Consider the following 22,157-nt stretch of genomic DNA (forward strand, 5'->3'; position numbering starts at 1 on the left):
AAATAAAGGACTTGAAAGGACTGATAAATGGAGTGGACTGAAACTATCAATCAGTCAATCAAGTTTATTTGTATAGGACATTTCAGCAACAAAGCAGTTCGAAGAGCTTTACGTCGTAAAAAACACAAAGTCATAAAAGGCACCATGCAGTCAACAACTGATGAAACCAGTAATAAACATTAGCTACATTTTAATAAAGGTCATCATCGAAATATTAAGTACACATCATGTGTGTTCATGATGTCGATGATGAATACACAGCATCAAATTATGATAACGTGTTCAGTACTAAACATACTAAGTATTTAGTATGCTTAGTACTATGTTTAGTATTTAGTGCTAAAAATACAACACATGGCTAGTATGAAACATATTTAGCATGTTCAATACTCACCGTATTTAGTATGTTTAGTAAATGTTTCGTTTATTATGGTTCAAAAGAATCTCTAAACAGGTGGGCTTAGAGTCAGAACCGGACTATGGGAATCAGTGAGCGGCAAAACGATTTGCATGCCTTCAGCTTTTCCGATTTTGGTGTGTTACAACTAAAATTTTACTTTATCAGAATTTCAGATGATAGACTAAAAGAAAGCAGTGCATAGTTGTAACAGTGTCAGAGATTTCTTTCACAGCTGTGCATCTATCACAGCAGTTGTTTGTCATACTGAAAGTCACATTAAATGTTACAGTTTCAGTTCTTCCTCTGCTGCCCTTTAAACTTCATCCTACATTGGGAAAATGTTTCACTTTCAAGCCCACTCTCAGCATTTCCATTTGCATCAGACAACTTTGTCATGACTCACTTTTTTAGCCACTGTGGTCTTATAAATGCTCCTGAAGTCACACAAGTTTCACTTTTTTAAGTTATTGGTTTATTTTCACAAAAAGGTCACAATAGTCAGTTAAAATTAACATATAACTCAAATTTACAGACAATTTTTTTCCCAGTTTAAAAAGATGCAGCATAGTAGCAACATGTAATAATATACAGCCATTTTAATTTTTCGTTCCTAAATTATTTACATATACAAATAGTTTACTTTTTTTTTGTATTTCATGTATTTTTCAGACTCTTCTGTTTTCTGGTTTTCTATTTTTTCATTTAATGGGGCAATGCATCCCTGGACAGACAGAGCTTTTTTGTATTCATTAGAAATAGGTCATATCCCAGAAAAGGGAATAAAGTGTCCTAAAACTGTCATAAAATTACAAAAGAATATATACTCAGAAAAACAAAACAACACAGGCATGAAACTGATACGTGCTGGAAAAAACCCAGGACTTTTTTTTTTTTTTTTTTTACAAATAACCATCTGAAGATTAACGGGATTTCACTCGAGATTAATGGGGATAAATCCAATTTGAATCTCCACATGTGATATTCGAATTTCAAAACGTGGCAAGTATAAAACAACATATATGCAAGTTCTGTTTTTCTGTGGCACATAGAGGAAGATGACATCAGACTGAATCGTTTTACCAGAGAATCAGACTATGACTGAGGGGGCGGCTAGATGAGGGTCACTGCTGATCTTGGGATGAAACAACAAATCCAGCTTCTTAAGAAGACAATTGTGGATTTCTCATGTCAAACTGCAGTCAGCCGTGGCAGAGAGCCTCTCAGTCTGAGCCTTGCACTGCTGGAGGTCTCTCCTTGTTGAAAGGAAGTTGTTTCTGTTCCCTGTCGCCAATAGGTACTCAGGGTGAGGAACTGCTGCATAGTCAACGACTCTAACAATGAGCTCGGCTTCATTATGTAACTTTTTACCAATGTGCATCATACCCAGAATCTGACCGCACCGCATCACAACTAGGATCAAACTCATGCGTCTAATGGATTTGAATCTGTCTATACCTCTGAAAAGATTTGGTGACTATAATTATGTTTGGATATGAATTGGGGCTGTTTGCCCTATGAAATCCATTGAGGTGACATTTATTGCAGTGAAATAAATAAACTGAAACGAATTAATGCCACACCACAAAACATAAAGAAATTTAAAGAAATAAATCGAACAGCTACAAATTGATCTAAGAATGTCTGCAAAAGTCATAAGAAATATTTAAATTTTGTGACAATGTCTATTGATTTAGATATTAGCCATTATAAAATTAGAACAAAACGAGGCCAATATAATAATAATAATAATAATAATAATAATAATAATAATAATAATAATAATAATAATAATAATAATAATAATAATAATAATAATATACCCTGTGAAAATATCTTAGTATTTATATGAAAAGGAAAAAGATGTTTCCTCTGACATCTGCCTGAGGCTGAATCCTGACCCAGACAGGAGAGCCAAGCACCACGCTGAACTTGTTTCGTTTTGTATATTTATAAGAAAAGCTGCGAAAAATCTCACTCTCGCTAGATGATGTGAGGCTGGAGGTCTGCAATTCGTTGTGTTTACCTCCCCCAACACACACGCAGGCGTGACCTCGGAGGCAGAGTGAAGGAGGCAGGGGGAGCCCTCCCCCTCTGAACACGTCACGGGCGGGCTGGCTGGCTGGCTGGTATCTGGTGGAGTGGTGTGTGCGGTCGGACTGTGGTTGTGTTTCAGCTCTGACCGTGTTGATAACGAGACACTTCGGGCGCTTTTCCTCGCAGTGGACATGGGAATTCAGAAGACATGGCTCTAAGACACACGGCCCTCCCGCTGCTGGCCCTGCTCGGGCTGGCGGCCGTCGGTGACGGTGAGTGGGGCTCTCCGGCTTTTTTTTTTTTTTTGTCTCGGTGTGTTTTTCCCGGACTGGGCACTGCCTGTTGTCGCTGATGATCATCATGGCGCTCCGTGTGTGTCGGGGGATTTAAGCTAGCGCGGTAGCCGCGTCTGGCTAGCGCCGACCTCTAAATCAGCGCTCGCTGCTCCTCCGCGGCGCCGCTTGTTTTTGTTCGCTTCGCTGTTTTGCTGGGATTCACAGCGACGAATGAAAGGAAATTAGTCGGCGACGGAAACACGCAGCGGCTGGATAAACCACCACAACAACATGGTGGAGCTGTGTGTCTTCGAGGCGCCAGCTAGCATTCGCTAGCCCCAGTGTCTGAAGTTGACTAATGTTAATAAAAATGCTCCTCTGGACAAATGCGTTACTAATGCAAGGATTTAGCTCGTATTTTTGGGGATATGAGGCGTTAATAAAGATAATCAGACTAGTTTGTGCTAAAAGCCCGAGTTAATCCCTGCTCCTCTGATATGCGAAGTTATTTACTAAACACCTTCTTGTTGGTGGCCTATTATACCTGCTTATCAGTGTGTTGCTCGGTACACTGGGTGCACGACGGCGTGTTGGTTAAATATAGGCGATATGGCCAAGTGCTGCTTTGCACGCTCGAAAGTTCACATGAGACGACCCACGCTGCATAAAACAGCGTGAATCTGTTTTATGCGGTAAGTGGCTGCAGTTGGAGGGTCCTGAAAGAGTGAAAAGGCTCAGACAGAAAGTCGGGACTTGAGGTCTGGGTCCATTGTGATGGAAATGTGGAGTCTGGGGGTCTTTTCAGGCGCTGGTCTGGTTCAGGATCCACAGCTGCTCCAGTGGATGCTGGAGCAGCTGATTCCTACCAGCAGAACAGGCTGGTGGATTTTGAATGTGAATTTTTTTGCGATTCAGCCGAAACGCATGAAATCTTCTGCAGATACTTTGCAAGTTGCCTTCTTTGTGGAGCCACGTTGCAACTTTACCCATGAGCTGAAAAGAGTGGGTTAAAATAATATTCACACACAGAACAAACAAGGCATTGTAACATGATCTAATGCTGCTGCTGAAACGGTTTAACATGTTGACTTCTACTTTTGCATGCAAGTAAGTTGACAATTTGCTTAATCATTTTTGATCATTTTTCTGTCAGAATTATTTGTAATATTCAGGATTTGTCAAAAAAAATGGCAGAGGTTTTATTTTATTTTATTTATTTATTTATTTTATTATTTTAGCAATGCCAAAACCACATATGTGGGAAAACCACTAAAGCATTCATCATGAAATCCTGAATTAATAAATTAATGCATAGTAATCTTGCACAGTGGGAAAAAAAATAAAAAATCCCCCCAAAATTATTATTTGTTTTCCAAACCAATTTTGCCTTGAAACATTTACAAAGAAAGCTCTTGGGTTGATATTCTGCTTGTGGTTGAAACAAAGCGTTATTTTATCTTCAAGAATTCTGTCATTCAGCCAAAATGTTGCTACTCATAAATAAAATTTTGGGTTTTTAAAAGCCCCAACACAAAATATTCTGCTTATAATGACAGAAATGTTCACCTTTTTTGTATTATTATTATTATTGTTATTATTATTATTAGCGTGGTTTAAATTGTTTAATTTTCAAGAAAGATCAACTATCTTGTTGTATAGAAACTGGTTCTTGCAGGAGCTAATTCAGCATCTGGTCACTCGTTAACTCTGTTGCTATCTAAAACATTAACTACCAGCATATCAGTTTGAGTCTTAAAATATCTACCAATGTTGAGGTAAATGAAAAAATGTTTTATTCTAACAAAAACTCAAAAAATTGTCAGAAATTCTCAAAGCGTCATCTTGTAACAAATGAAGCGTGTCCACGAGGAGACGATCAACTAATTGCTGCACAAATGGTTTCAAAACCCGCAGAATCATTGCGTGCATATATGCATGCTGATCTTAGCTGATAAGTTAGTCATCTTCTTCTCTAATAGCCAACCTGTAGTAGGATTTCTAATTTCAGAGCGGTGTGACCTTTATGAGATAATAGATGGTGCTCTTTACGTTTAAACTGCTACAGTGCTATTTCAGGCAGCTGAATTTGTCTTCCTTGCAAGAATTGGGGAAAGTATAGAAAGCTTCTTTCGGGTAGCTGACCTGCAGTGTGCAGCAACTGGCAGAAAATGTGGGAGAATGTAATAGCCTTACTTTACTCAGCGGTCCAGTCATACTAGCACTTTCTCTGCCGTTTTATTAAATGGATGTCACATTGTTGAAACAACCTGTTCTGACCGTGGTCTGAACAGGCTCTGGCAACCGGCTCTTGCTTGGTTGTGACTTGCCACTGTACAGAGTGATTTGGGGGAAAAATAAAAAATAAAAATAACCGTCAGGAAAGCTATGTTGTCATCTTTCAAAGCATATGTTAGTTGAGTCATCCTAACAAGAATTAGAAAACTATTCCTCCCCCGCTCAGATAGATAAGGGTGCAGCACAGCAAGGTTTGACTTGAAGGAAATGATCACACCTACGTGGCCGGTTTGCCTGCCTGCTCCAAACCTTTCACTGCGTTGGGTGAGGGTAATGGTGTTTGGGTGGGGGGGTGGTGGGATACTTTTAGAGGGAAATTCAGGCAGGGCCATGATGGCCAAGTTCCTTTTAAAAGGCTCGCAGAGCGTCGTCTCACACCTCATAATGGATTGTTTCGTGCGAAGGCCCCAAACCAGCCCAACCTGAAAGTTGCGGCAGTGAGAGCAGGTATTTCAGTCCCCCTGAAAGGGACTTTAGGAAGCACACTTTTTTTTTCTTTCTCTCCCCTCACTCCGCTCAGGTTTGGTGAATTTTGTCACGTGTTGTTGACTTTATACAGATTACCAACCTCTGGTGTTATGGGCATTACACGGCTGCATGACACAGTCAGTGTGTGTGTGAACCGAGCCCAGCAGCAATGTGATATGTGCTGTGAGTGGCTCTGAGGCAGGGTGCGTCCCTCCCTTTCCCTTCTCTTCTGTTTTTTTTTTTTTTTTTGTCTAAAAAAAAGAAAGAAAGAAAGAAGGCCTTGTGCTTTGTTGGGTTTTAATCTGTACTTTAACTGTTGTCCAACTTCTGTTTTCATCTACCGGCTCCCTCCAGTGTGCCAAATAACAACTGGGCTGCTTTCTCTGAACCCACAACGGGGAAGGCGTGTTAATTTTCTGCTATCTCTTGAACTTTGTCTCACAGTTAGCCCCACTGTGCCAGGGTTTTATCATTTATGTGTGTGCTTCTGTGTAAATCAAGCTGCGAACAGGTGCTATTTAATGCTGCACATGATGTGCAGGAGTTCATGTGGTGGAATCATAGTCAAATAAAACATGTGCTCACCTGCCCATGAGGTCAGAGCCAAGAGAATGTGCAACGAAAGAGGGAGACTTATTGGTTCCAAAGGTTTGCATTGGAAAAGAAAAATAAACTTTAGATGGGAAGGGTAAGAGGGAATTTATATTGACTCTTGGCTTAAGATTTAAAAAAAAGATGCCGTTTGGTATTTTCCCCGCGCCCCTCTCAAAGATCCTTCGACCTGTGGCTGGCTGTTAATCAAATGAATTTTTGCAGCTTGTGTAAAGTTTTCCTTTGTTTGCCTCAGACATGTTCTCAATTGCAATTGACTGTTGTTCACCAACAGTCTCCTATAGTGTGGCGTGGAGCCGGTTGGCGTCCGTTCGGGTCCGGGGTGGTCTAGTTTTCTTTTGATAATCACCAGTATTGTCGATGACCTCCACTGGCCTGGAGGCACAGAGCCCTAATTGCTAAAACAGACAGCGCAGCCTCTTTCTGACCCGGCTCTGCCATTATTGACGTTTGACCACAAGGGATTTACTACCAAGTCCGAACACGCCGACTTCAGTGTTTTACTTTGTTTTTAGCGGTTGCGCACACAAGTTGCAAGAGAAAGATATTACATCTACGCAAGGAAATGATGTGCCGCCGATGGATGGATTTGGTAGCCGTTTATGTTGGCGACCTAATGCCAAACCTGAAACCTGTTTTGTGTAACGTGTCTTTGGGTTTGATATGTTTTTGTTTTTTCAAGCTGCTGTTAGCATAAAGATTAGACGCTCCTTTGCTGTGTAATTTACTCCTGGAATGTGAGCAGTCTGCTTCTCAAGGTTGTTTCCAGCTGTTTTCTGTGAAGGATTTGCTTTGATTGGTGACAGTCAGGCCAGACCTGTTGATAAAATTATGGGATTTGGCTATTTGACACACATTTCATACACCTAATGGCTATTAAGAGTTTTCAATCTGTAGAACAGAAAGTAACTTAAATGCAAAATTGCATTGATTTGTGTGTTGTTGTTTTTTTTTTTGTGGGAATCCTAAATCCATTTGAGTAAATAGAAGACTTATGCAAGTTGTAATTAAGCACTGAGTTAAATTATTATCATTATTCTATTCATTGCAGCAGAAATCTGATATTTGTGGTTTTTAAGCCCATCAACCTCACTTCCTTTTCTGAGTTTAATTTAAAAACAATAAAGATTTTTAGAGTTTTTTTGTTGTTGTTTGGTTCAAAACCATTGTTTTGTTTTTTTGTTTTTGTGTTCTGCTCCTTAGGAAAAAAATCTGAATATCCAGGGCAGATCAAACAGACCACTTGAAATTAATATCAGCCACAAAAAACCTGGTCAATGCATCCCACTTTGTCTATTTATTTAGTTTTTATTCGTAGTTTAGAATTTAAAAAGTTTCTAAGTTTCATTTAAATTAGAGATGAACTGATCAATTTTCTGTTGGTCGGACTCAACCAATATTTCATTAATCATTATGGTGGGGGATCTTTGACCCAGATTTTTTTAAATAACCGTTTCTTTTACTTTTTTTTTTCAAAAATCATTAGATACGTTGCATTTCAACCATGTAGTTTTTATTCAGAGGTGTAAACGGAGAGTAGATTATTCTGTGATTCATGAATGGTGATGAAGCTTAATTTTCTCTCTTGATTCTTGTGCCAGAGAACCTGGAACTTGGGCTTTCTCTTGTGTATTACAGTCCTAAGAAAGAAAAAAAAATCGGTAATCAACAAGTCTGATCTCAAAGCAAAACGAAACTCGGTGTCAACCAGGAAGAAGCTTGATTTATTCGCTAACGTTGAGATACATTACATAAATGATCTCTTACTGTGTTCATTCAAATGTAACCAAATCACTTTTTAAACAATCCTCTCTTTTAGACGCGTGTAGCAAAGCAGTGTTAAGGTCTGATCTGTCTTTTCAAGTTTTGTGGAAGAAACATTGATTTATTGTGCTTGGGTTTTCGTGGAGGAAACTTTGATCAATGTGAGTGCCTGCGGCCGATCCAGAGCGAGCGTTTGATCCCGTCCAGGAGGACCGGCAGACAGGATGGGACGCAGCCTGCGGGGTGTGGGTTGGTAGGGATGGTAGATGCAGCCTCAGCCCCAGAGACTTCACTTTAGAATCAGATCGGTAATCTGACCCCGAGATGCAGACAAAGGTAATGACTTTCCGCCTTCCCCTAGCATTGATTAGGGCACAGTTGCGGTGTGTGTGTGCCCGTGTGCTCCGCTGTGTGTGTGTGTTGCACTCACACTGTCTGGTGGCGTCTGCATGTCTTGATCAGCTCTCAGTCTGGTATCTGTATGGATCTAATTTCAGCCAGTGCATTTTGGTAATGGCGCTCTCCTCCCTGTACACAAGTGCATGCTTTCTGTCTCCCGACTCGGGGCCCCCAGAAAAAAACACATTGCGTGTGTGTAACCTTCCGCCAGTCGCCCAGGGTAGTTCTGTGCATCCTCACCAGATTCTCTGATGTTCTCTGTCTCTAAAACTTCATCTGTTATGACAGGATTGTTCTGCATGAGTAACCCTGGACAACAGAGGAACACCATCGCTGAGGTCAATGGGTGAACGTGCTTGGAGTGCGACTCTACTGCGCTTTTTGTTTCCCTTCTTTCTTTCCCATTTTTTTTTCTTTCTTTTTCTGTCGGGACCAAGAATTATGTTTATGTCAGTGATGTTTTATTAATCCCTTCCTCGCCATGTCTGCCATTTCCTGCCTCAACACGAACGGAATGATAGGAACTCCTCTCTCTAGCAGCTCAGAGGAATGGCTGTTGTGCTCCTGATCTCCTTGTTTTCCTCCACCGTTCCCTGTTCCTGCTCCCTCCCGTAAGTCAAAGTCTAGACTGGGTTTTAATGACAGTCGCAGCTGGTCACTTGGGCAGACCTCAATAGCAGCTGGGGGGCTGCGAGTCCTCCAAACTGTTCCCCCCTTTTCTCCCTCCTACTCTATATTATCCAGTCCAAATGGGCACCATCTCCCCACTCCCCCCTGTCTCGCTCAGACTGGCCCCACCAAAACATTGGGGTTTGTTGCCGGTGACCCCAGTCTGTCCCCAGCGCTCCACCCCCTCCGCCCTCCTGCTGGAGTGCAATCCCCCTCCCGCCCTCCCTACTCTGGGCTTTGTTCCTGTAGGGCCAGTCCAATCCCTCTTCATGTCGCCTTAATCTCCACACAAAGGACCAGTGTGAAAGACCACCAGTTATGTGGATACGAGAGCCGGGCTCACTGAAACCACACAGACCAAACGTCGGCTCAGATCTGTGTGTTTTTGGTCCTAAAATGGGGCTTTCAATCGCAGCTTTGTAACACTTCTGCTCACAATCCAGTGAGATATGCAGAGCACTGTGCAAACAGCGTGGCTCAGGAAGGGACGCTTGTGGCTCAGGGTCTCTTGTTTGATTCTGTTGTCATCCGCAGTCGTAACCTTTTGAACAGAAATGCTCTGATAAGACTGATCTCTCAGTATCGTTAAGTTCTTTCCTCCTGGTTGGGATTTTTCTTTATGAACTATACATAAGAGTAAAATACTTGTTTTTTGTCTACCTTTTGAATATATTTATAATCGTGCCAATAATATGTCTATATTAAAATAATAATAAAAAAACAGACCAGAATTATATAGCTCTATCTGTATTACTCAAAATCTACAAATAGTCAAAAGTATTCCAGTTCCAGGTTACGGCACAGATTTATTGACAAATAAAAAAATCATCCCGCTTTGAAAAAAAAAATGTTTTCAATTCCTAAACTCTGAAAGTCATATAACAAGATATCCCCTTTTTTCTTCAAAATTGTCCAAAACAAAACGGTTTCCTAATTAATATTTGACAAATAAAGCTGTCATTTATTGCTGTTTGCTTAATTGTTAAATTATTAATTAGTATTTTATATATAGTAGCACCTTTCTAGAAGTCTTTTAATCATTTATTTTTTGTTAGGATCAGGGTCAGTGGCACATCATGTGAATTCTGCAATAAATATAATTTCACCATTGTTTAAAAAACTTATACAGGGTTGACATCATTTATTAAATAAATCAAAGTATTTTTGTAACTGAATTTGAATCAGGTTAGTGATGAACATGCTCAGGACACTTTATGTGGTTGTGCCCATTTACTGTAAATGTCTGTACATAATCTCTATAGTCAACCATCCCACAAAATCAAATCCAAATATTTTTGAAGTAAATCCTCATACATAAATTTAATAAGCCCGTATTATTTATGCATCTGGAAATAAAACTTCTTAATTATTCAGAACGACCAATCTGATGAAACTGAATTAAAAGAAAATAAAGGCCTCTGTTCAAATGAGTTCAAGCCCACATCAGTCAGAATATGCTTCTTTTACGTAAACCTTGATCTAAAACTACAATAATCAAAACTTTAACATAAAAATAAGTCAGATTTATTTATTTATCTATTTTTAATTATATCTTGAGATTAACAATTGCATGTAATTAAAAAGAGAAAAGTTAAACACTTGAGGGCTTCTGAACAGTTTTCAGATTATCACAGGCAGGCACAAAGCCAAGCAGTTAAATGTTCACCTGCTTTACATTTGAGGGGAAAACGCAGCAGAAAGAAAACTTTCCTAATTTCAATTTCATTTTCTATGGCGTTTATTATTTTTTTTCTGCCTCCTGAGCAGCCGTGTCTGTCCATTTAGCTGCTCACAAACAATACAGTGTTGATTGTCTAAGTTGTCTATTCGCCGTGTTTGGTTTTTAAACTGTAGCTCTGATGGAGCGTCAGCTGGCATACAGAATCGCGTTAACATTAATCGTAGACGTCTGTGCTTCTTTGCTTATTTTCTAAAACAAAATGTTACAACACCCATACCCATCCGTGGGGACATCTATTGCAATAATCAATGCATTTCAAGCATACCACACAGAGAAAATGGTTGCCTACGTTCAGCAGAGCGTAGGCAACCGTCACTACAACTCGCTGCTTGTATTGCTGTCACAAGGCGTCGCAATCAGGTGATTGACTTTATCAATTCAAGACTGCATCCGTTGTCAAAGTGGACAGGCCACACTAATAAAATTAACACTTGCAACAATAAGAGCCTTATTGTTGCATCTTTAGTTCTTCCTTGCACATTTTTTTCCCCCAAGACCTCACTGATGGAGAAGACAACAGCTTCCACACTGAAGAGTGTGTTATGTCACCCTGGTCTGAAAACGGTAAAAAAGATCAGATTTTTAGTTTCAGACTAACCAGATAGTGGAGGAATAAAATCCCACTTCTCCTTGCGTCTGCGGTCTTGGTCAGTAGAAAACGAGCTTCAGGAATTCAGCGCTCCAAATTTAAACTTTCCACTTGACTAGATTTGTCAGAAACTAAACCATATTTACCAGTTGAAGGAGTGGAGTTCAGTTAGGTTCCCACAGAGAGGCAAACGACAGGGCTGTTGGTGTGCTTTAGTTTGGGAGCAGACTCCACATGTTGTAATCACACAGTAGGTCATAGAGGGAAGGAGAGAGGAGGAAGTGAAAAATGTTTTCCACAAACCAAAATTTTGGTAGACCACAAACCATCCATGGCCTGTTCAGGAAGTGAATGTGGATGTGTGAGCCGTGTTCGGTTTGCTTTCTGAGCTTCTGTCTTTGTATGTGGGAAGCATCCGTCTCGCCGCAACGCCGCTCCATGTTCGACGCGCGGGCTGGTCGGGTTTAGATCGTGGCGCTCCTCCGAGGTGATTTATTGCCCTGCATGGGCGCCATATGTATCGCAGTGAAACTGACAGCAGTTGGCTTTACAGAGTCTTTTGAAGAGAAGCATTTCCTCATAAAGCGACGTTTCTTTTTTTAAAATATTGCTCTGGGAGATTGATTGATCAAATGCATCTTGTGTGAACGCAGTAGTAAATTGAAAAGCAGTAAACAAGAGAGGAACAAAGGCTGCCAAACCCTCTGTATTAAACCCGCTGCTGGTATTGCTGTCATAGGTTTTATCTAGCTAAACTGCTTTGCTCCATTAATGCTGGAAATCAGTGACGCAACTTTTTTTTTTTTGCTTTCACCCCCCCTCATTTTATTCTGCAGGAAATTCCATCTACATGCAAACTTCAGCCAGTCTGGTCACACTTGGGCTGGAGTTTCTGCATCTCTCTCACTTATCAGGATTCATTCTCATAAACGCACACACACACACACACACACACACACACACACACACACACACACACACACACACACACACACACACACACACACACACACACACGGACACACCAATGTCGAGCGATGAGAAATATTACGAAATCTTCCAACGTGCCACATTTCCAGTCACTATCGTTGAACAAGCATGAACACATCAGCAAAAGACTGCATCAACAAAATAAAAAAGATCCAATTCAGTTTTCCCCTTGAAGACGTTTCTAAAGAGACAATTATTCCTTCTTCTGCAAAAGTAATACATGTTACATTTTAATTGTAAAGTTTAGAGCAGGGGTGGGCAACTCCAGGCCTCGAGGGCCGGTCTCCTGCAACTTTTTCATGTGTTTCTACTTCAACACACCTGAGTCAAATAAGGAGGTCATTAGCAGAACTCTGGAGAACTTGACTGCATTTAGGAGGTGATTCAGCTATTTGATTCAGCAATGCTGGACCAGGGAGACCTCTAACAGTTGCAGGACACCGGCCCTCGAGGACCAGGCTTGCCCACCCCTGGTTTAAAGCCTTCTTTGGTTGAGAATATATCTCCCCTTATAGAGCGAGACGTGTAAATTAAGCTGTAACAGTCTGATTAATTAGTCAGGCTATGTGCTCCGGTGGAGCTTGCAGTCAGCTGCTTAGATGAAACAGGGTATCTTAAGAGCGACTGGGAAACTTTGGACGTAGTTCAGGTAGTACAAAAAACAGTCAGACAGGTGACCTGCGTTTGGAGCAACATGTGGGGGAGGGGCAGTGATGCGTCACTCTCGGCTCTCTTCAGGATCTCATTTAAAGAAGTTTAAACTGCAGGATTAGGGATTACAAAATTCCAGGATGTTTCTAAAGCTGGAAAAGTGTGAGAATATGAAGCTTTGTCTTTAACAGACATTTTAAACATGATTTGGGATATTTTATTATTTTATTAACAGTTGAAGGGCATTTAAAACACACCTCCAAACTCAGAGATGGTTTCCAGCAACCTGGGCTATTAAAGCCACGTCTGAGAAAATGGGCTACACAAAGGGAAACAAGCTTCATTTATATCATTGGGAAAATATTCATGTTTAACCAAAAAATACTAGGCTTTCTTCAATGAAACATTTGTATTTGGCTGTGCATTTTGAGCAGTTTGTTTACTCAATTTTCATTAAATCTGAATAATGTGCATGAAAAGTTTCTAATTTGGAACATTTCCTCAAATTTCCAGGCTCAACTTTCTGGGAACTTTCCACAAAACTTCTTTTGAACCTTAAATTGTTTAAAAGAAAAACTGGAGTATACTTTTACACCAAAGACCAGTCCATGCTTGCATAATAATGATGGTGATGTTACAGAAGAGTGATTAAGATCTACCAACACTTTTTTTTTTCTGCATACAGACATTAAAGTTGGTTTCAAAGGGATCATCAATGAGCTCATGGAGTCAAAGCAGCTCTCAGTAGAAAACATGCAGGATTACTGGAGTCTTGCCACCTTAAACCCATTTCCCCCCCCCCACCCCCCCCCCTGTGGGCCAGACTCTGTCAGCCATCCAACCAATACGGAGTCCTGTTTTTGTTGGAGAACAAGGATTGAAATGTCTCTCCTCTTTGTGGATTGTCCTGTGTTGTTTTTAGGATAGTTTTTTTTTTTTTTTCTTTTAGTCTGGAGGGATTAAACTTGAGCCTTTATTTCTACCGGGGATCATTTCTGGGGCTATCATTTGTCTGATACAAGCAAGCAGGTTGTTCTGTGCATGGAGAGAGCAGAATAACTTGGAAGAGGCCCTTTGTGCTGACCTTAGCTAAATGAGAAGCATGTGTGCCATGACTCAAAATCACATTTATCTGAAAATCTAATCAGGTTCGTTGCTGTTGGTTGGTTGGGAAACTCAGAAAGCCATGTTTTTTTTTGTTTTTGCAGACTTCCTGGCATTGAACTAATTTAACTGTTTGTGTGTATATGTTTATTGGACCACCTTGGTTTTACTGCAATAGCGCGTCTATCGGGTTCCTGATAATGAGGTCTCTCTGCAGGAGTGTGTTGCATTTAACAGAAGTCTTGTCTTATTAGCCCGAACAGAGTCCACTTTTAAGTGTCACGATGAGAAAGGCCTTCTGCTGCATCGGGGATTTGGCAGAGGCCCTTTTCCCTTGTTGGATTTCACTTTGTGTGTCCCTCTGGGCGGGTCTGTCTCCACTCTGCGTGTTTGGGTTCATCTGCAGTGAGAGATCTGATTTCAGGGCCGCCGGGGCCGTCTGGCTGCTGCTGCTGCTGCTCCTGCAGCCGATGGTGATGATGATGATGATCTACACATCATAAACTACCCACAATTGAACGGGACCCACTCAGTAATTTGTGTTCAGATTCTGGGGTGAGGTCTTCCCCTGCTGGATAAAATATGTACTGTATCTCAGGAAAAGTGTTACACATCTTACCTTTCTTCACTTTGTCAAGTTTTAATGTATCATTCTGTGACAGAGTAGAGCATAGGTCACCTGCCATGATCCTGAAGCTTATTAGCACTTGATTGGAGGTAATACACTACTCTTAGTTGTCAGATTCCTTTTTTTTTAAAGCTAAAATTTGGCTCAAGGGTGCCACCTGTTGGTGAAAATAAAATAGACTTGAAGTATCAGGATGGTTGTTGGTGTGGCTGCTTCACGCTGACGTTCGGGTTTGATGAATTTCCTCAGGTTGTTTCTCCGGTGCTGTTACCACTTGTTTTCTGTTGTGACATAGTGCGTGTAGCGCAGACTATTGCAGGTTAATTGCTGTGGTAATCGTATGCAGGTTCTATGCTGGCTTGTCTCTGTTCTGACTCACTTCCTGTTTATTATTAGCATTTTAACCACAAATGCCTTGTTAAATGTCTCTAGATTGTTCTAAGCTTCTGCTCACTGTTAGCTGAGTCACTAGCCGTTCGGTCTCTAAACCCAACAAATAAATTGTAGTATTTAAAAATAGTTTATTTGAATGTTGCAATTGGTCAATTCTTCATCATTATTGTTACTTAAACTGGAGATCTTACATTAATTTATGTTGTTGTTTCCCTCCCTGTGCTGCTGGGACAAAACCACCACAAAATAGATAAACAAGCCAACTTATTAGTGCCGTCTCGATTATGACCTTCGATAAAGAAGACAAAACTATTAAAAGCTTCAATTTTGTAGCAGCCATCCTACTGTACTAATTTCAGTTCCTCCATTACTGTTCTCATGTGCGTTGGGTCTTTAAAACAACGTATCCCCTCTACTCTCAGCCTCCTAAATAAAACTGTTCAAAACTGTTTTGAGCGTTAATCAGAGAATCAACCTAAAGGCTCACAGTGGCTCTGGAGGAGCTGTAGAAAACCACAGCTCAAGCAGAAGAATCTGTGGATCTCCTTTAATCGAGGGGAACGATCCAAAGCCGGCGGAGACGTTCACCAAGAGCCTGGTGATTTTAATTGCAGCTTAAAATCCTACAGAGTCTCGACTCAGAAAGACTGAATACCAGTGAGCACCAACAGGTCTTAGTTTTTTATCTGTAAAAAGTTTGAAAATTGTCTGTCGAATTCCCCCCGGGCTTAGTTTGCGGGAAAGTCCACGGTGTGTTGCGATCCTTGCGAGGCTGTGTGTAGTGATGCACGTCTGTGTCTCTTTCTGCAGCTTTACACTGCAACTGCACGAACTGTAACGGGGGCGAGTGCAAGACAGAGGGAGCCTGCCTCGTTTCAACGTACAAGTCCGATGGGAAAGACGTGCTCTTGCGTTACTGCATCGACCCCGAGAAGATGACCCCACCCATCTACTGCAAGAGCTCCGAAGGCCACTTGAACGTCCACTGCTGCTTTGTAGATTACTGCAACAGTATCGACTTGAAAGTCCCAGGTAAAAACTGTCGTCATTGCACTTCTAACAGCTTTCGAGCTGAAAGTTCTTAATCCAAGTGCTTTTGTTTCTGCCTCCTCTTCTTGTTTTTTGCGTGAAGACCCGACGACCCCTGAGGAGTGGGTGACCTCAGGGAGCTCCTGGGGGCCAGTGGAGCTGGTTGCGGTCATAGCAGGGCCAGTGTTCCTGCTCTGTGTGCTGCTGATGGTGGGAGTGTTCCTCTTCCAGTATCACCAGAGAGCCTACAGCCACAGGCAGCGGCTGGAGGTGGAGGACCCCTCCTGCGACCACCTGTACCTGGCCAAGGACAAAACCCTGCAGGATCTCATCTATGACATGTCCACCTCGGGATCCGGCTCTGGTCAGTACGCGCTGCCCGTCGGTAGAACGTCGCGTCGATCCTTCCGTGCGTGTCTCACACGGCCTGCTCCTTGTAGGGCTGCCGCTGTTTGTGCAGCGGACGGTGGCCAGGACGATCGTGCTGCAGGAGATAATAGGGAAGGGGCGTTTCGGAGAGGTGTGGCGAGGAAAGTGGCGAGGCGGAGACGTTGCCGTCAAGATCTTCTCATCCAGAGAGGAGCGCTCCTGGTTCAGAGAGGCCGAGATCTACCAGACAATCATGCTTCGGCACGAAAACATCCTGGGATTTATCGCAGCAGACAATAAAGGTGGTTATAATAATCAGATTTCTAACCCATATTTCAGCTCCATGTAAGGGTTGACACAACCAAATGGAAAGAAGTTAAAAGTTGAAGATAAGGCTGAGTGAAATGACCCATTAATCGGTTTTGTCCTATCCCGGTTTCCTTTAGACAACGGCACATGGACGCAGCTGTGGCTGGTGTCGGACTACCACGAGCACGGCTCTCTGTTTGACTACTTGAACCGCTACTCCGTCACCATCGAGGGCATGATCAAGCTGGCGCTCTCGGCTGCAAGCGGCCTGGCACACCTCCACATGGAGATCCTCGGCACTCAGGGTGAGAGATTTAACGCAGTCTGTAACTCGCTTCGCTTGTCCAAACGTCGCGCCCTCCTCCATCTTCGCCTCGTTTCATGACGCTTCCTTCTCCTCGCAGGTAAGCCCGGCATTGCTCACCGGGACCTCAAGTCTAAAAATATCCTGGTTAAGAAGAACGGCACTTGTGCTATAGCTGACCTGGGCCTGGCCGTCCGCCACGAGTCCATCACAGACACAATCGATATAGCACCGAACCAGCGCGTGGGCACTAAGAGGTAACTGCTTCCACTTTTAGCGGCTCATTGTTGATCCCAAAGGTCTTCTCTCAGTCTTTATATGAACTGATGTTTGTCAGGGTTCTCTGTAGTTTAAACCGCCTTTGTTCTCTCTGAACCCATCCAGGTATATGGCTCCAGAAGTCTTAGATGAAACCATCAACATGAAACATTTTGATTCCTTTAAGTGCGCTGACATTTACGCCTTGGGCCTGGTGTACTGGGAGATCGCGCGCCGCTGCAACACCGGAGGTAAGACTTGCAGCCGCAGTTCAAGGAACCTGGACAGGAGCATTCAATAAGAAACTGTCCACCTCTTCACTCTGTCCCACAGGCATACATGAGGAGTACCAGCTGCCCTACTATGACCTGGTGCCCTCTGATCCGTCTATAGAGGAGATGAGGAAGGTGGTTTGTGACCAGAAGCTGAGGCCCAACGTTCCCAACTGGTGGCAGAGCTACGAGGTATTTCACTTTGAGGTTGCCTAAAAATAGTCGCAGGCCACATGGGATGACAGTTTGGTGAACCAGCAGACTTGTATGAAAAGGCTTGTCTTTACGAGGATTTGTTTGTTGACCCAAAAGCTACAAGAGGTTCTCAGAAGAAAACGCAAGCTAAGAAAATGTTTGCTAAAATAAAATCCTGCAGGATTAGTTTATTAGTGATATTCAAAAAGAAAAAAAAAGTAAGGAAGCCATGTTTTTATTCATTTTTGTGGCCACCATCTTCTTTAAACGTAATTATTTTGCCAAAAGATTGGGACACCACCGGTGTAAAGCATTGCGATGGAGTGGCCCAGTCAAAGTCCAGACCTACCTCAGAAGATTTGCTGTTTTAATTTCAGCAAGAAGGACGACGGTATAAAATATTAACCTCAAGGGGGTGGAAAACCAGGGTGCCTCCCACACTTTTGAGATTTCAGTTATTTTCCTTCCACTTAACCACCATTTTATTTTTGGTTTAATGTATAAAATCACTGCAACATTCATTTTTAGTTGCGTTCGGACATTTTGTGAGACCATGTAGCTGCAGACTGGTTTGTTTTAGCTCAAGAAGTTCAATCGCAGGAGTTCAAATCAACAAAGGCCAGATTTATTATTTTTTTAATAATCTTAAAGTAGGTCAAGTTTGAAGGAGTGTGTATCCTCTAAAATAATTACTCTCATGGATTCCCTACATTTAGGCGCAAAAAGTAACTTGTACGTTTTAAGTGTTTTAAGAATTCGAATACTTGGATTAAGGAGGCTCAAACTGACCGGTGTGTGTTTCGCCTCGCAGTCGCTGCGTGTGATGGGGAAGATCATGCGGGAGTGCTGGTACGCCAACGGCGCGGCGCGACTGACGGCTCTGCGCATCAAGAAGACTCTGTCTCAGCTCAGCGTGGAGGAGGACGTGAAGATGTGAGCGGCCAAGCGAGGCGCGCCAGAGACGCACAACCCGACCACACTCCCATAGGAAACAAACACTAAAGACAGACTGCGAATGGAGAAAAACGACAACAACAAAAAAGAAAAAAAAAAACCCAACAACCCTGCCAGTTTTAAAGCCACACTCCAAGTTGTGACAAGGCCTACCTCACCTTTTTAGCCAAAACTACTGAAAGTCACCCATCCCTCTCTTTCCTCCTTCCTCCTCCTCCTCCTAACCCACAGGCCACACTACAACACTACCACTGTTAATAGCATACACTCAACCTCCTTTCATCTTCCAGGGCAGGAATTACTGTACAGTAATGTTTTTTTTTTTTCGTTTTCTTTTTACCCGTCAGGTTCAAGTGATGGATCTAAAAGTTTGCCAGAGGAGCTGCTTTTGTGGGTTTTAACTTTTCAGAAATAACTCTCCGGCTGTTTTTTGGCAATATCTCACCGCCGCCGCCGTCGTGTGTGTGTGAGAGAGAGAGAGTGTGTGTGTGAGTGAGTGAGAGTGTGAAGGAGAGGACAGGGGCTGAAGTACTGTTTCTATTTATGCGTTTGTGTGTAAAAAGGTGGCTGGACGTCGAGCATGTTTCCAAGTCGGCGCCTTCTTCAAAGCGGGCCGTAGTTCATCGGACAATTCATTCATTCAGAAAGAAATCTGTCATTTGAAGTGAAGCGTGAACAGCCAGATTGTTTTCTAATCTACCCCACCGGAAAATGATGCAAAAAGAAACCGCAGGTGAAACCAGATGTTTGCATTCGCCGTAGGAAAACGCAACAGTTTTTTTTTTTTTTTTGTCAGACACGCTAAACTCATTTTCATTTGCAAAATCCTAGAATATTCCGAGTTTCTTCAGATTTAAGAAACCCGGACGATGAAGACGACGCCGCGGCTTTGAACGGCGTCGACACGCGGCTGTGCTTTAAGACCACACTTTAAACGCGATGCTTCCTCGTGTGGCTTCTTTGGAAATCCAAACAAAATCAGTAAAGATCCCAGGAAGAGAAACTGTGGACCTCCGCATCTCCATCTGTTTAAACAGTTCACAGGCAGGGAAGCGCAATGCGAATATGTCCAGTTACATCGTCATCAGAGATGACTGTTTTGGCCCCGGCTGTGCAAATTGACCTCAGAACAAAGGTAAAGTACCTTGTGAAGAAGCGTCTTTTTTCCAATGGGAAACAATTCGGTTACCCAGATCTGAGAGGGAGGAGCCGTCGTGTCAAGATGAGCTGGCTTACAGTTTGTCATTTCTCTCAGGTACTAAGTCTCTCCTGCGGGAGGGACTGGTGCACTTCACAAAAAAAAAAGAAAAAAAAAAGATGCCGTCTTCCAAATGGACAGTGATCCTACCATACCTCCAAATTAGCCACAAAGTGGCAGCAGGCAATGTTTTGGAGTGTTCATCGTCAAACCCTGATTTAAGCGTCCGGAGCTGAAAATGTGTCGAACTTTCAGCGGCTTCGTCGGTTCCAAGAGGAGGAAAGAGCCGGACTTCCAGCGGACCGCTGTGGGAAGCCTGAGGAGAGACGCGCCGAACGTTTGGGAGCTCTGGGATTATTCTGGCGTTTAGCGGTCGCCGCTTTTGGTAATCCCGATTTTAAAACCAAGACAAAAACAGTTGCACGTCTTCCTACAGTCCACGTAAATGTCTGGTTTAACCCGTGGTTGCACGCCGCCGTCGCTTCCCGGCGCCTGCAGGAATCACATTTATTGGATGCGGTCCAGCCCTGAATTCAGTTTGGAGGGGGGAGGAAAAAAAATAGTGGCAGGGATTATGTCTGGTGGGATGGTTTTACCGTTTTATTTATTTGTTTATAGCTGTTTTTTTTTTTTTCTTCTTCTTCTTTTTAAAATTCATGTTGATGAACACTGTGAGATGAGACGCGACAAACCAGAGTGTAGACGGCGAGGTTGAAGGGGTCATTTCATCATTTGGAGTGACGCTCAGTGTGAGTGTGAATGTAGCCGTTGACCCTGCATGGCGGTGGCTTCGTGCGCTCTGAGAGGCCTGATGAAATGGCAATGAACATTTTGAATTATGTTTTCGTGTAAAGAGGTCATAATGGCTCTTCTTCTTTTGACATTAGACACTACTGATTATGGGTACATGTGATTTATTTGTATATAAAACGTGCATTTTTCTTTTCTCCTCTATATGCCACAGCTCCAGTGTGACATAATGATGCTGATTTTTTTTTTTTTTTTTTTGATTGGACGGTACTTTGACAGATCTCTTGTTTTCAACCTGTCTGCATGGAGGTCCAACTGTGCTAGCAAATATTAGCAAATTGCTGGAGTTTATGGTTGTTGTTGTTTTTTTGGTTTTTTTCCCGCTTGTTCCTTTCACGGCAGTCTGGTGGTACTACTGATCCTTTGCTCCTCGCGCATACCCGTTTCTACCCGGGGCGACGCCTCCATCTCCTGCTCATTTTGACACTGGAATACTAAAGGACTTGGTGTTTATCTTAAATACTGCCACTGGCTCTTTTTTTTGTGTTTTTAAACCGGGAAAACGGACAAACTCGGCGGATCACGTCAAACACAGCAGGGAGGACGCGGGGGAACCTTCGAGGGCTGACGTGCCGCAAGCGGGGAGCTGCATGTTTTTCATTCTACTTCTGCAGACAAGACTGTGAAAGTATTACACTGATATCCGTCACCTATGGGCTCTGCACTGTTATGTCCACACGGCCGTTAGTTAATGTCTGTCGAAGCCATCACCTGAACCATGTGTCCTGTCTCACGTCTGTTTTGCATGCCGTTTCAAACACTGGGCCCTCTGCACTGAGGTCGATTATCCCCCTCTTCCTCCTACAGGTTGATTTTCTTTATTTATTGATTTTATTATTTTTTTTCTCCCTTGGGTCATTGGCTGTGCACCCCAGAAATGTTGCTGCTACTGTTTAACATGGGTAGAAGTGTAGCGGAAAAAGAGAGAGAGAGAGAGATAGGAAGTGGGATGATGATGATGATGATGATGATGTCAAGTTGAACCAAAATTGTCAAAACACTCCTGTCCATGTCTGGTGTGTTGCCATGGGTATTTGATCATCATGTTCATTGGTGAAAACTTCAAAATTCAGTGATGATGTTGTGCTGATCTTTTCTGATTTAGTTCAAAATGTACATAGACAATATACAATAAAATCCTCCTTTTTCTTACACGCGTTCAGTATTTTTATTTTACCCTGCCCCCTGTGTCGTTTTTTTTTTTTTTTTTTAAGTAGCATCTGTTTCAATTAGTTGTGCATTGGGGAAAAGATCGAGACGACGACTCGGGCTTCAGGGTGCTGGCAGTCCTTGTAAGATAAAGATTGCTCCAGTTTGGAAGCAGGACCAGACGATGCTCAGTCTCCTCGGGTCGTGAGAAACAGAAAGCAGCTTCACATTGTGCGACTGACTGGCTTCTTCACCAAAGTTTTGGAGGTTCTGTTTTTAGTTCCTGTTTTCTTGTCGC

General features: G+C 42.5%; 1 protein-coding gene across 1 annotated transcript; it reads left to right on the top strand.

Moving 5' to 3' along the window:
- The first annotated feature begins 2,478 nt into the window (after positions 1-2,478).
- acvr1ba (activin A receptor type 1Ba) lies at positions 2,479-21,862 on the top strand. Its single transcript, XM_055049891.1, has 9 exons — positions 2,479-2,706; positions 15,823-16,044; positions 16,145-16,405; positions 16,482-16,712; positions 16,857-17,024; positions 17,124-17,280; positions 17,408-17,532; positions 17,615-17,745; positions 18,560-21,862. The coding sequence occupies exons 1-9, from the start codon at positions 2,643-2,645 to the stop codon at positions 18,683-18,685; spliced, it is 1,485 nt and encodes a 494-aa protein (XP_054905866.1). The 5' UTR covers positions 2,479-2,642; the 3' UTR covers positions 18,686-21,862.
- The last annotated feature ends 295 nt before the right edge of the window (positions 21,863-22,157 follow it).

This window comes from Poeciliopsis prolifica, unplaced genomic scaffold (genome assembly GCF_027474105.1).
Source record: "Poeciliopsis prolifica strain line A6 unplaced genomic scaffold, Auburn_PproV2 SCAFFOLD029, whole genome shotgun sequence".
Lineage (NCBI taxonomy): Eukaryota > Metazoa > Chordata > Actinopteri > Cyprinodontiformes > Poeciliidae > Poeciliopsis > Poeciliopsis prolifica.

Coding starts and splice junctions, on each gene's coding strand:
- acvr1ba (XM_055049891.1), top strand. CDS start 2,643: ATGGCTCTAAGACACACGGCCCTCCCGCTGCTGGCCCTGCTCGGGCTG. Junction 16,406..16,481: donor CACCTCGGGATCCGGCTCTG/GTCAGTACGCGC, acceptor TGCTCCTTGTAG/GGCTGCCGCTGTTTGTGCAG. Junction 16,713..16,856: donor TATCGCAGCAGACAATAAAG/GTGGTTATAATA, acceptor GGTTTCCTTTAG/ACAACGGCACATGGACGCAG.